At 31.5% G+C, this 15,004-nt stretch overlaps 1 protein-coding gene across 1 annotated transcript in view; it reads left to right on the forward strand.

Moving 5' to 3' along the window:
- The window catches only part of LOC134716432 (uncharacterized), a 46,371-nt gene that overhangs the window by 16,006 nt on the left and 15,361 nt on the right, over positions 1–15,004 (forward strand). Inside the window, exons 8-18 of the mRNA XM_063579428.1 lie at positions 2,655–2,726; positions 3,303–3,596; positions 4,645–4,769; positions 5,477–5,593; positions 6,587–6,646; positions 7,709–7,907; positions 9,241–9,291; positions 11,136–11,222; positions 12,343–12,442; positions 13,252–13,484; positions 14,732–14,796. Of these exons, the coding sequence (XP_063435498.1) occupies positions 2,655–2,726; positions 3,303–3,596; positions 4,645–4,769; positions 5,477–5,593; positions 6,587–6,646; positions 7,709–7,907; positions 9,241–9,291; positions 11,136–11,222; positions 12,343–12,442; positions 13,252–13,484; positions 14,732–14,796 (1,403 nt within the window). The remainder of the gene's footprint in view (positions 1–2,654; positions 2,727–3,302; positions 3,597–4,644; positions 4,770–5,476; positions 5,594–6,586; positions 6,647–7,708; positions 7,908–9,240; positions 9,292–11,135; positions 11,223–12,342; positions 12,443–13,251; positions 13,485–14,731; positions 14,797–15,004) is intronic.

Below are 15,004 nucleotides of genomic sequence, written 5' to 3' on the forward strand. Positions count from 1 at the left end.
TTGACAACAAAAACAATTAGGAACAGCATAGTAGACAGTAAACATACATACATATTTGTTTAATCTTTGTTTAATCCTTAAACAAAGAGATGGCTAATTTTGAAGCGTTATCAAACCAGTGTCTACTATACATATTTTTTAAAATGCATTTCATCTTCTATATAAAAAGATGATGTGGTATGATTGCCAATGAGACAACTGTCCACTAGAGACCAAAACGACACCGACATTACCAACTAAAGGTCACCGCACGCATTTCAACAATGAGTAAATAAAATTGAAAATGGAAATGGGGAATGTGTCAAAGAGACAACAACCCGACCAAATAAAAAAAACAACAGCAGAAGGTGACCAACAGGTCTTCAATGTAGCGAGAAATTCCCGCACCCGGAGGCGTCCTTCAGCTGGCCCCTAAACAAATATATACTAGTTCAGTGATAATGAACGCCATACTAATTTCCAAATTGTACACAAGAAACTAAAATTAAAATAATACAAGACTAACAAAGACCAGAGGCTCCTGACTTGGGACAGGCGTAAAAATGCGGCGGGGTTAAAAATGTTTATGAGATCTCAACCCTCTCCCTATACCTCTAACCAATGTAGAAAAGTAAACGCATAACAATACGCACAATAAAATTCAGTTCAAGAGAAGTACGAGTCTGATGTCAGAAAATGTAACCAAAGAAAATAAACAAAATGACAATAATACATAAATAACAACAGACTACTAGCAGTTAACTGACATGCCAGCTCCAGACTTCAATTAAACTGACTGAAAGATTATGATTTCATCATATGAACATCAGGCAAAATCCTTCCCGTTAGGGGTTTAGTATCATACCATCATAACATATATGAGAAGAACATAACCCGTGTCATGCCAACAACTGTTTTTAGAATAAATGTGTTTAGTTCCGACGCAAAGACCTTATCAGGGACTCAATATTAACGCCAAAATATGCAATCTTTAATGACTTGACAACAGTATCGTAATTATATCCCTTCTTAATAAGTCTATTCAAAGGTTTTGTAAGTTTCTGAGGTGAATATTGACACCTTTGTGCTTTATAAAGAATATTTCCATAAAAAAGTGGATGTGAAATACCTGAACGTATAAGAAGTCTGCATGTTGAGCTATATTTACGAATGATGTCTTTATACCGATGATAAAATTTAGTAAATGTTTTGACTAGTTTGTGATATCGAAAACCCTGGTGTAATAATTTTTCAGTAATACATAAATTTCTCTCGTTAAAATCTAAGACATTGTTACATACACGAGCGAATCGTACAAGTTGAGATGTATAAACACCGTAAGAAGGTGACAAGGGAACGTCACCATCTAAAAACGGATAATTAACGATAGGAAATGAAAAATCATCCCTTTTATCATAAATTTTAGTATTCAGCTTTCCGTTAGTGATATAGATATCAAGATCGAGGAAAGGGCAGTGGTCATTGTTAGTATTAGATTTATTTAAAGTAAGTTCAGCAGGATAAATTTCATTAATATACATACTGAAGTCGTCATTATTGAGAGCCAAAATATCATCCAAATATCTAAAAGTTTTATAAATTTGACGATATACGGAATCCCCAAAGCGAACAAAAATGTTATCTAGTAAAAATTCAAGGGCATATATAGTATCAAAGCATGTCCAATTAACATAGTTTTTTTGTTTATTGCTACTAAAAAATGTCCTAAAAGAGTTTGAACATATATATATTCACATTCTGATTTTTTGAATGCCCATTTAATTAGGTGTGTGAATTTTTTCTTAATGAGAATGTGAGGCAATGTGGTATACACGGTAGAAAAATCAAAACTTTGAACAGATTCAAAATCACCAATATAAGCATGCAATTTATCAAGTACTTCCAACGAGTTCTTGACACTCCAAAAGTAATTTATTCCACTATTTTCGAAGGCCTTATTTGAACAATTTATTATAAGGTTTTTGATTGTACCAAGTGTGCTGGTAAGAAGAATAGACAATTTAGTAGTTGAACAATGGCTTGGAGACGAAATAAATCTATATTTATAAGGGGTTTTGTGTAGCTTCGGAAGCCAATACATAGTTGGGACTTTCATTGTATTTGGCTCTGTTTGTAAAGCGGTGGCTAAAAGTTTATGTTTGTTACAGTTTTCGTTTTCTGAAAGCCCATATCGCATAGTCAGCTATAAAAGGCCCTGATACGACAATGTAAAACAATTCAAACGAGAAAACTAACGGTCTTATTTATATGAAACAAATGAACGAAAACAAATATGTAACACATAAACAAACGTCAACCACTGAATTACAGGCTCCTGGCCTGGGACAGGCACATACATAAATAATGTGGCGGGGTGAAACATGATAGCGGGATCCCAACCCTCTCTAATCTGGTACAGTGATATAACAGTACAACATAAGAATAGGTGTTATTAACTGCATCCAAAACTCGTACAAATTAATGAAAGTTATATATATGTTGCGTACAAGTTATCATTTTCAGAATCAATAACAATAATTATTACGAATTGGAAGCGTATTCCATTAACAAAATGAGACCGAATCACATCAGATAAATCTTGTAAAGTGTTTGACCTATATTGAAGGTCCATATTTCCGATTACTCTAACCTACTTATTGCTAACATTTTTGTAGATGCAAATGAGACATCTCTCAAGTTAGTACCGATAATGTCAGAAGTGTTGAAGGATCTTCATACTAATCAAGGTAAATATCTGACTCAAACCAAAACAGAACGTTATACTTATGTTGAAGATCGGAACCTATCAACCATAACCGTAATCGCCACGTTGAAAATGTTGAATGTGTTATCTAAAAAATATTGAAAAATAACATAAAATTTCATTAATGATTATGGTAAATGGTTAAAAAAAATGTCGTCAAATAATAGAGCGACACAAGAAAATGTATATACTCCATCAATGTTACAATATTTACGGGGTATGATAGTTTTACAATTATAATTACCAAACACTTTAAAAGAAAGATGAAAACAAAAAACATTGGTTATTTTAATTAGTATTACAGCTTAAAATGAACTCGTCAGTAATTTCTTTTATCTTTCGACTGATTTCATGTACCAGTAGAGAAATATTGACTCTGGTTTAAGAACTATTTACTGTCTTTTATTAACTGTTTAAGATAGTAGTTGTTATATGGATCATATGAATTGCATTTCTTTTCTATTTTATTTTTTATTTTTAAAAGAAACACTTCATTGCTTAGTTAAGAGAATATGTCCCTCTTGTTTTATAACCTTGTTTGGTGTTTATTTTGTTTTAGTATTAGTTGAACCCTTTTTAAATGGACCACAAATGACAGAGGACGACGAAGTCCAATTATCAAAAGTTGATTATACGCTATCTGAGGACAGCACTACTACTGATGTCAAAACTTCTTTATACCATGACGATTTGATATCAAGAACTCCCGAACCTACAACTGAAATAACATTAAAGAATGACACATTTGGGGCATTGCCAGAAACCGATGCAAATATGGACAACAATGGAACACCAAAAGCAGCAATAGGCACTACTGATGAAACATCTACAATTGCTGACAAAACGACAGCAGGTAAACATGTTTTGATATGTCTAACTTTGCTGAAGGCTTAGGTTGTTAGAAAATTGTGTCAAACATTCGAATTTAACGTTCTTCTTTTTCTTTGGAAAGAAAGTCATGTTCTTATTCGAATACAACATGGGCTGCAAAATATGTCTTGTCTGAAATAAATTATGAATGACGTTTAAATTGCAACAAATAAATTGAATGACTTTTTATCGTGGTGTATAGTTCCGCTTCAGAGGATTACAGTTTTGAATTACCTATTAGAATCAAAACAATTCCTACTTGTCATGCTCTATGCTTATGATTTCATGGTAAGGCAATGTATTTGTCAACTAGGCCTTGAATTTGTCAATATTTTACACCTTGTTTACGCTCAGTTTGAAAATAATGACAAATTTAATGCCTACCCATGTAATCAAAGAGCATTGCATGATTGATTAAACCACTTTCAATCTGCATATCATGTGAATGTATGTAATGCTCTTCTCAGCATTCATTACATGCAATAAGATTATCCATATAAGCATACCAACCGTCTTTAATAACATTATGGTTAATTCTCTAATGTGTAACTGAAGCACGTTTCGTACCAATCGACAAGACGGTATACTGAAATTAACCGTTTGGTGTGACAAAATCTATTACTTCACGAGCTCTGAGCCAGTTCGCTATCAATGCAATAAATGAATTTTGCTCACACATTTTACTACAACATTGCCGACAGCTGACATTTAATATGTGTAACCAAATCTACTTTGATAAGATACTGCAACAAAGTTACAATAAAGCTATCTGAAAAATCCTTCGTCATGACCTTGTTAGAGGGTCTTTTAAAATTAAGAAAAACCTACTATTAAAGATACAAGTATGAACAGATATAAACACATCGTACTTTGTTAAAGGCTATAGACTGTAGCAGAAATCATTGTATTACTAGAAGTAATAAATTGAGAGTTGATAAAGACAAACACTGCAAGCATCAATAATGTTCTTAAAATTGTTAATTGTTCCATTCCGATAAAAGAAATTGCAATCATCCAATTATGTATTTCAGGTAAAAAATCTAACGAGCTGATGGAAATTTTGCAGTTTTCCCTTGAACCTGGATCTTTGTCATTGTATTTTTATATTGCTTATCAGTACAGTCAAGACCCAAACAGAGAAAAATATAAAACTAAGGTACTTTGTAAGAAATGTATTCATAGAACACCAGCAATGAGATATGGATAACATCAAGTTGTTTACGGAATATTCGCCACATATATAGAAACCGAAAGACATGCAAAACCAAATTATCCTTCTATATAACTTCTACTTCTTTCAAATTTGTTTGAAGGGCAACTTTAATTTCATTAGGATTCAAATGTTAAATCAGTCATTTCATTATGAAACTACAATCAATTAATCAATCAATCATGTTTTGAAGGACAATACACATTGGAAATAATTATGGAATAAATAATCGAAGAATTGAACTAGAGAAAAATATGCAACGAGTGGCCTAACAACACATTATTTCACGAATGCGCTTAGCGGTTGAGTTAATTATCGGTATTTTTCGGTCACAAATTGAATATTTTTCGATATTTGAATTCTTTAATTAGTTATTCTTTTTATTACATTAGTTAATGACTTTATGAAATAAATGTAGAAAATATAAGGTACTATATCTTTTTTATACGCATTGAAAATTTGTGTTGATCCAACCTTATCGACGTCTTGATAACGCCTTTTGTTGTATGACGTCATATAGTGAAACAACCACAATTATTTCACATTTGAAATTATCGAGTTTTATTTAAATGGGAAATCAATGTTATTTACTGCAACCGTTGTAAAATATATATATATATGTTTCATAATTTATCTTTTTTTTTTTTTTAAAGAATACCCAAATACTCTTGTTGGAGGCAATCATCGCAAATCGTGTTGATTATGTGTCAGCCATGCTGCAACATGGAGTTGTATTCAACAAGGAACACTTTGAGGGTCTGTATGATGAGGTATATATATAATTCATTTATGTTTAGAATGGAGAATGGATATGTAAAACTAACGAGCAGAAAACAGCCCATGGCCACTTTGAGTCTTCAACACAGTGGCAAAATCTGAAACCGGAAGTTGACTTCATGTGGCCCCTACGGATAAAAGGTGTATTTGTTTAGTCGAAATTGACGTCACACTAAACTTCGAAACTTATAAATAAAATCAAACTAAACAAAACACACACAAGAGTAACAAAGGCAAGCACCTCCTGTATTGAGACTTGAGTAAGACATCTTCTATATACGTTTTAGGATGTTCGTTGTTATTTTGTGGTTTACATGTCGAAATGCACTTGTACGTTGTAAATATACCCAATTTGCATTTCTTTGTCCTGAAAGTTCTTGCATTTATTTGTACTGTGTAACTTATGCTGTCATTTTGACGGTATTTTGTCGTTTTGTATTTTGAGCATTGTCATAAGCGGATGGTTTTACTAGCCGTAAAACCTGGTTCACTCCACCATTATTTCGTAACATGTCCTATACCAAGCCAGATATATGGCATTTGTTATTAAATAGTAATATGAATATATAAAATATATGTATATGAATGTTGGTGTTTGTCTTTTATGAATGTTACACTTATTGTTTCTGTTCTACCGTTGTTTTTGTCTTTGATTTATTTTCCTTGGTTTTACTTCGTAACCCGGATTTGCTTTCTCTCAATCGATTTATGACTTTTGATCAGCGGCATACTACTGTTTCCTTTTTTTAGATGAAAAGTATCGTTTACGCAACCGTAACTGGCATGTTGAATGACACATTTACATTTCATTTAACGTTTTTACTGTTTTCTCCAGGCATTCAATACAACATTTTGTATATTTGTTAATGCAGTGTCGAATTAGTAAAACAATGTTGTAGTAAACACCAATATGACTTGTTATGTTTTAATGTTAACCTTATGAAGTTTGAAGACCAATTTTATGTCTTATCATTTTACTTCACAAGACGTTGAAGTGTGAAGATTGCAAGGCAAAAGATTGTCGGTCAATGCACGCTATTCACCATGTAAGTACCGAGTTTAGTTTGTTAATTTTAATATGTTTCTCATTGTCAATAATACTGTTGTGTAAAATTTGTTCACCAATGGACCGAAATACCATGAACCAAACTAAAAAATAAAGTTAGGTTTAAATATAATAGGGATTTTAAATCTGTCTATGAAATCATTCTATAATTATTGTTTTCATAATCATAACGTTTTCCACCATGACAAATATGTTGTTGTCCCTATATACAAAGACCGCAAAAAATACTGTTTATGTTTATAAAATCGCATTACATAGAAATAACAACAATCCAAATTGACAAACCATTTAGAAACCAATATATTACTTCTAGACATTTACCAAAAAACAAGTCATGAATCGTAATAAGAATTGTTCCTTAAGGAATTATAACTTAGGAGGAAAAGAAAGAATTTACCTGCCCATACTGGATACATCTTGACTAATAAGCATGCTATCATTAACAAAAAGCAGGATATGTTAGGCGCTCTTTATGTCAATACAATTTATGCCTCGTAAATGGGGTCTTATTTTTTAAGCATGGACACATTTCACATAATTAAAATACTTTGTTTACATAATTAACCAAATAAATGTGTATACAAGTAAAGAATTCGACATTTATTCATGCTGTAGATATTAAAAAGATGCCCATCGGTACATACTTTTTAGAATTTAAAAGTACCTCCTCGCCCACAAAAAACAGCAATGTAATAAAAAATACCTGAGACATGTCATTATTTCATTTTCAAAAATCATATGTTTACTTCTAGTTCATCAGACTTAATTCAATCGCACATGCCTTTTTATCCCATAAGTAGAGTAGAATATAGAATAGGCTTGTGAAATAAGCATTACTAAGTTGCAGTAGATTTTGTTTGTACCAACATTTGTTTTTGGTTGAGAACCATGAACTTTCTTTCCTTGGTCCCTGCAATCCTTGAATTCAAATTTTAAAATAAAATACAGTTCTCGTAAGATTTGCATTTCTGAAGTTTAACAAATATCAATGTAGCAATTACATGCAATCGGTTATGTTAAAAATATTCTGTACTTTTTTCAGCGATGTGACAAATTTTTATGTAATTCTATCTGGTGCACATGTCTGACGGACTGTAAAAAGTGTAACAAAAAAGCTTCCAGGGACAACCATAGTACACATTGTATTAGACATACAAAACAAACATACGCAGTTGGCCTGGAACAAAAAGTTGATGTATGCATACGTGCAAGATTTCTATGCCAGGAGTTGCTTAATTTTAGTAAGTTTTTACAAGAATATGATATTTATAGTACAAGTACAAATGCCTTTAGCTTGTCAAATCATCAAAATCTGTCATCATAAAGGTATAATATTTATTTTAACATGACTAACCATGTATCTGATATCTGAGTCATGCATAGCTAGAGAAGCTTTTTTTTATATTCAATGCCCGTCTTGCTCCCCGTGGATTTCTTGCGATTTCGTCAGTTTTTATATGTTACTTTTTTTTTGTATTCTCAATCAAGTACCAATGTTTGAACATTGTTAAGATCCATTTGCATTTAATTAACATGAGACATTATTAGTGTGACCAGACATATATGTACTTTTGGTCCAAGGCTTTCTTTTATAAGCAGATATTAATAGTATGTTTTCATTTTAATATACCTACTATCAAGCAGTGATAACATTGCCAGATAAAGGTAATAAATTCAAACTATGAAGTTGTAAGTATAATGCAGTGTGAAATAATATAAATGTTAACCATATTGCAAGTTATAAAAATCCTCCATTTGCATGCATTTACTTCAAGTATTGATGGTTATTAGTTTATTCTGAAAGAAAACAAATCATTAAACAACTACTATTGTTAAGAAAAAGCATGAAACGCGTGGGGTGATGTTTAAACAAACAAACATTGCTTTTTAATCACACTTATGTAACTACTCAGCATTTGAGTTGTAAACATACGAGAATGCAATGCATGAGGTTTTGTCAGTCTTAACATTTGGAGTCATTTCGTCTAGTCAACTATCCCACTGAGTACCAAAATCTTCTTACGATTTTTCCTTCAGTTTAGGGTGAAAAAATTCCAAAAAGAAACAAAAACAAGCACAACAAACTTAAAAAATATATAAAATATATAACAGTTTCAAAATCATGTTTGTGTAATTTTACAATTAAAAAAAAACCGCCAAAAAGATCAATCGGTAAATCTGTGAACGTGTGAACCGTGAACAATTATTGTCAAAGTTTTAACAAAATATTATTAAAAGTACATTTGTTGGTTTCGTCACAATAAAAAAAGTAATCATATCCTTTCAAATCCGTTATATTTATAATACGTTTAAAAAATCAAATTCGTACAGTTGTATTCACCTTTAGCTAATGATATGAATAGGTTCGGAAGTATTTTTTTCTTAATCATATATCCAACAAGTTGCATTGAACCATTCTGGAGGCAATTCAATACGCTAATTTGTTTGAAATTTGTCCTTTATTTACACGTTAGGTACATGTACAGCTTCTCAGATCGAACGTTTTTTAAGTTGCTCCTAGAACAAGTTAAATTGAAAGTATAATTATATTTGATTTAATATATTTCATTGCAGATCAAATCGATATTGATGCAGCAGATACAAATGAAGACGGTAAAGAAAACGGTAAATCACAATATAAAACCCGCAAACAACTGTGGTTGTTATAGATTATCGTTGATTATCTCAACGAGATGTCAATGTCAATTTCGTTAGCAACGCCACGAGGCCTCCTTATTTTCTAGTGATATTTTTTCCATCTCAAGCGAGAAGCATGATATGAAAATTATCACACAAAAAGATCAAAGGAAAAATGCACAAAATAGCGATAATTAGTAATTAATGTCTTGTGTTTGACAAACGTCTTTTTGTGAATGCAATGCATTGACAAAAATTCATGACCATTGGCAAGAGTTGAATGGGTATGGGATTTTTTCTGTTGTCGTTGATCATGAATTACACAACTAGTTAAAACATATGTATCTACAAAAAGCGAGAACAGCAGTGGTATTCATCACTGTAACTTTGCATTTACATTTAGAAATACATATTATTGATAACAATTCTGTTTTTGATAACGACATTATCCTCGAACACAGCATATTAGTTTATTATAGGATTAAACTCCGTTATATAGGAATTTATGGTGTATAAACAAATTATCTAGCAGACAAAAAAGAAATTGGTTCAATATCCTTTGGTTTTTGTGAGTCTTTGTTTACTCCTTGGTTTTGATAGTTATCAAAGATACCAGGATTGTAATTTATTACGCCAGAAGCGCGTTTCGTCTACATAATACTCATCAGAGACGCTCATATTTAAAACAAAAACAAACAAGTACAAAGTTGGAGAGCATTGAGGATCCAAAATTCAAAAAGTTGTGCCAAATACCGCTAAGGTAATCTATGCCTGGGATAGGAAAATCCTTATTTTTTCGAAAGATTCAAAGTTTTGTAAACAGGAAATTTATAAAAATGACCGTATTATTGATATTAATGTCAACACCGAAGTGTTGACTACTGGGATAGTGATTGTTATTGTCTATTGAAAAACAAATGTCAAATTGAACTACCGGAAAACCTATCGACCACAGTATGAATATGAAATAATCATACAAGGATTTTGAGTCTCAAATGGCCGTTTTAGATTAAAATATTGCGATTGCTTGCCTAAATCCTAGACGGTCATGTTTATCGAATCATTTTCTGATTGTAAATATATCGATTTAATATTCATTTCGTCCAAGTTTAACAAATTGCACACCGAAAGATCCAGTTCTCCATCTAGGTAAGACTTCCAATCATACTTACAACAAACCTATGAATTTCGTCACATTCCGTGTATTATTAATGATACAATGAATTGTCCATGTGATGCAAAGAGGACCCCCAAAGAAATTTTACCAAAAAACTAGATGCCCATTACTGCTTGAGCATCATGGAAGTTGGTCAACGGGAGTTATTATTTGTTCAAGTACAAGCTATACGTGTACTGCTAACTGTACCATACTTGGCTTATACCAGGATAAAGAGTACTATCTTTCACGTTTCATCCATATTTTTCAAAATTATGGACAAAACATTATCATTTACAAAAGGAGAGGAGAAAGATACCACAGGAACATTTAAACTTATAAATTAGAAATAAACCGACAACGCAAAGGCTTAAAAAGCTGCTTTTCATTTCTTGTTATTTTTCTATCTAACAGCACTCACTTATGTAACGAAATACATGTTCAATGTACAAGTTATAAACTAATTATATTTGTTTAATTATTAGCAATAGGGTACAGGTTTTGTTTTTCAAATGTCTTTTATATAGATATTCGCAGTTTATGTAATCTAGTTTTAATAAATTGTCTAATAACTAGTAGAAAAATATCAATGCATATTGGTCAAAGTTCTGTTTTTTTATAAAATGTATAATCATTAATTTTGACAAAACAAGCTAAATACATATATTGTTTCCAGTATACTACAACCTTCTAGCATGGGCTCTTCTCAAAAATAAAGTTGAACTAGCTACCGTCTTCTGGTCCAAGTGTAATAATCAGTTGTGTAAGTACATTAATTGTATTTTTGCTTCATTGAACATTATTAGTGACGATAAATTCTCAGAAGAAGGTATTTTTTTATGCCACCCAGCTTTTTAAATCTCTTTATATCTTTTTTGTTCGTGGAAGGTTCTAAGATTATGGTTGTTGCGTATGAACATAATAAGATATGATATAATGGCATTGTGACAACTCTTCACAAGAAATCAAATTACATATACGTTATCAACTTTAGTTCACCGAACAATACTTGGAAATGAGCGAAACCCAAACCGCATATTAAGGTATTTTAAAGCCTAGAAATGACAAAAATGAAACCATTCAAATAAAGCAATTGACGGCTTTATTAATGAACAACACAATGAACGAAAAACAAATTTTATATACAGCAACAATCGACAGCCATGGAATGAAAGGGTCCTGACCTGGAACAGTCACATACAGAGTGTGGCGGGTTAAACTTAAATGTCTTGTATGTTGGCGACAAATCCCCCATACCTATGGCAGTGGTGTTAAAGTAAAACATAAGAATAACCTATAAATCCTTTGAAAAGGGCTAAGCTCATCAAATCAACATAAAGCAGAAAAACATTAAAAAATAAAACACACAGACCAATCGTGGCACTTATTTGGCCTTAATTAATTCTGCTATATACTTTTAAAGTTAGAAGACGGATGTGTCTTTTATGTCGAAATAAATGGAATGATTTCGGGGATTCAATTAGAGAAAGTAGTTTACCTAGTCTTAGATTAGTTTTGCATTACTTATAGTTATTGTTATGGATCAACTGTTTTTTAAGTGTTACGTGTTTTTGATGACTAATTTATGCGGTTTGCCATGTCTATCTGAGTCTAATTATTTTTTAGAGTCCAATATATGGTTTAATACAACCTCTTAAAATATCTTCACTGAACAGTATGAATTATGTTTTTAAAAAATAGTGTACTCTGTTGAGGAATGCAAAGAAAACCCAAATCATGTCTTCTGTAAATCATCTTTCGTAATTTTATGCTAATGCTAAAAGGTGATAAAAAAATGTTGTCAAGCTTGGTTTGTTAATAAAGATGCAAAATCAAAAGGATATTCAATTTACTTAATCAGCACTGACTATTGTCTTTTTTAGTGACTGCTATTATGGCAAGTAGTATCTTGAAATCTATGGCCGGCAATGTCGAATCTACAAAAGACAAGAAACTTTACGGCGAATTAATGGCACATTCAAAGTAAGCTTTTCTATTATCTGCTAACATAATTATCAATATTAAATTGCTTAAAGTCCAACAAAAGACATTGTTTCTCTTCCTAAGAAAACAATTTTAACAAGGCATGTACCTTCTTGCTATCATGGATATTAGATAACAGAGCACAAACAGTTACGATGTGTCATATGTTTGTTAAAAACTACATCACATGATATCTTGTACTCTATTGATTCCAACATTAATGGTTGTAAGGAACCGTTATCAACCAGAATCGAAGTGGAAACGATGGCGATTGATACCAAAGGTACATTCAAAATTATGAGTGGATCATTAACTGACAACACCATTGATAAAACGATGCAGAAAAACAGACAGAAAAGAGTAAAAAAATCTCAAACAAAAACTAGACTGAGCAACACAAACTTAAATCAAAAATGTGGGTGATCGGTACCGTAAAATGTACGAAAGGATGACTGCATTTTCACCATTTAGAAACCTTGGTTTGTTAGCTTCCTTGTGAGTAGCAACACTCTACCAAAGAAATCATGATGGAATGTGGTAGCAACAGGGAAATATATACGCCCAGAGAATGTGGCTACATAGAATGAAATATTTGTGAACAAAAACTCAATTTAAAAGCTCTAATCGTCATTTTTGTCGTAAACTATTATTTTCATTCGACCTTCATAATGTCCAGATATAAGTCAGAATATGAGGCAGAAATAACTGTTTCTACTGTATCAAGTATCTCATAATGAAATAAATCATAATAAATACAGTAAGTATTGAATTGCTGGTTTAAGGACATTAATTTTACTGTGGTTTTGTAGGTTATTCGAGAGCAGAGTAATCGAAATGCAAAATACATTGTATGAAGAAATGGAAACTGAGACGATGGATTTGATGGAGATTGAAGATGAAATTTTGGGAATGAAAGTTTCGCCAATGGTTTTGGCATTTGAAAATAAAATGATGGATGTCATTGGACATCCCTGTATACAGCGTCGTCTGAACAGGATTTGGTATAATTTTGAACCACAGGATTCTACTTTTACGTCCTCAGGTAGCTAAATATTATAAGTACAAAACATCAATAATCCTATAGTTTAGATAAGAAAAATGTAAAACAAATGTAATGAACTCCTGGATTGATTTCGATAGAGGAAAATCCATGAAAATTGACAAAATAAAACAAATATAAAAAAACTGAAAAATTGGAAACTCGAAAACAACTTTAATTTTCACGAGAAGACAAAGTCTGTTTGCTAAAAACATTGAAACAAGAATAAGAGAAATAAAAGCATCAACTATGCATACTTGAAAATATCTGATTTGAGTTTATTGAACATTTCAATTGGCATTTTCTCCTTTGGTAACATAAAAATAAACTAAAAATGATAAAGTACCAAACTCCGAGGAAAATTGAAAACGGAAAGTCCCTTATCAATTGGCATAATAAAAATCAAACACATCGATCGAATGATACAACTGTCATATTCCTGACTTCGCACAGGCATTTTCCTATTCATTAAGAATTTATTAATTAGTCTTCTTTATTTCTTGTATTGTATACAGCTCTCTGATAGAAGTTCAAAGACAATAAAAAATTATAATGAAGTTTTTACTTTCTTACCTCATGGACGCTATATGATTCAATGAATGATTGATTACAGTGACCCCTATTTCACTTTAGGCCGTGTTATATCACAGATTGTAATTATCAGTACATGCTTTTGTAACCAATAAAACATGTGCGTATAAAAACAAATACATTTCTAGCTCAATTTTCAGCACAGGTCTTTCAAGTCTCAAATCTCGAAAAAAACGGTTTCCAAATATGCTAAATTACAAGTATAATAACTTAATGACGTATTACAAGAATAATTACTTAATGACGTTAAAGTTTAACTTTTATTGGTTAATTTAAAATTTGTCTCGCAGTAAAAACTTAAGAAAAAACTCATAGATACCCGGATTAAAAGAAGAAAATCATGATCATATATAGTTAAAGGAAATTAATACTATATATTTGTCTAAAAATTAATGGAAATAGAATACGTAAGAGATAGCGAAAATAACTTTTTTGTAATAAAGAATACATACTCAGAAAGAGTTGTGTAGATACAGAACGTGATAACTTGCCGTCATTAGTTCTTATTCTTTAATCAAGATAAAGTGACCCACAACTACTCAATTACAAATACGATTTCAAATTAAGACATGCTCAGGGTACAACGTGGAAAAGTTTGAAGCGTTTATTGTTTTAGCGAAATGTTCGTTGATTCAGTTCATGAGGGTTTCATGTTGTAGATAGTCCAAACAGTCACAAACTTCCGGTGTCTGGTGCGGCCGCTAAATGGACAGATTGGTTTCAGGTACATAGACTTTAAATATTTTTTTCAACAATAATTTTAAAAATGCATTTTAATTTTGTATTTTTCCATTGGTTTATAATTTTTACATACATTTAAGAATGTAATACAATTCATGCGAAAAACTATCGGCCTTATTTATAACAATACAATGTAAAAAAAGGGATCCATGACAGAATTAACGACAACTGCTGATTAATAGGCTCTTGTG

This window comes from Mytilus trossulus, chromosome 4 (assembly GCF_036588685.1).
Source record: "Mytilus trossulus isolate FHL-02 chromosome 4, PNRI_Mtr1.1.1.hap1, whole genome shotgun sequence".
Taxonomy (NCBI): domain Eukaryota; kingdom Metazoa; phylum Mollusca; class Bivalvia; order Mytilida; family Mytilidae; genus Mytilus; species Mytilus trossulus.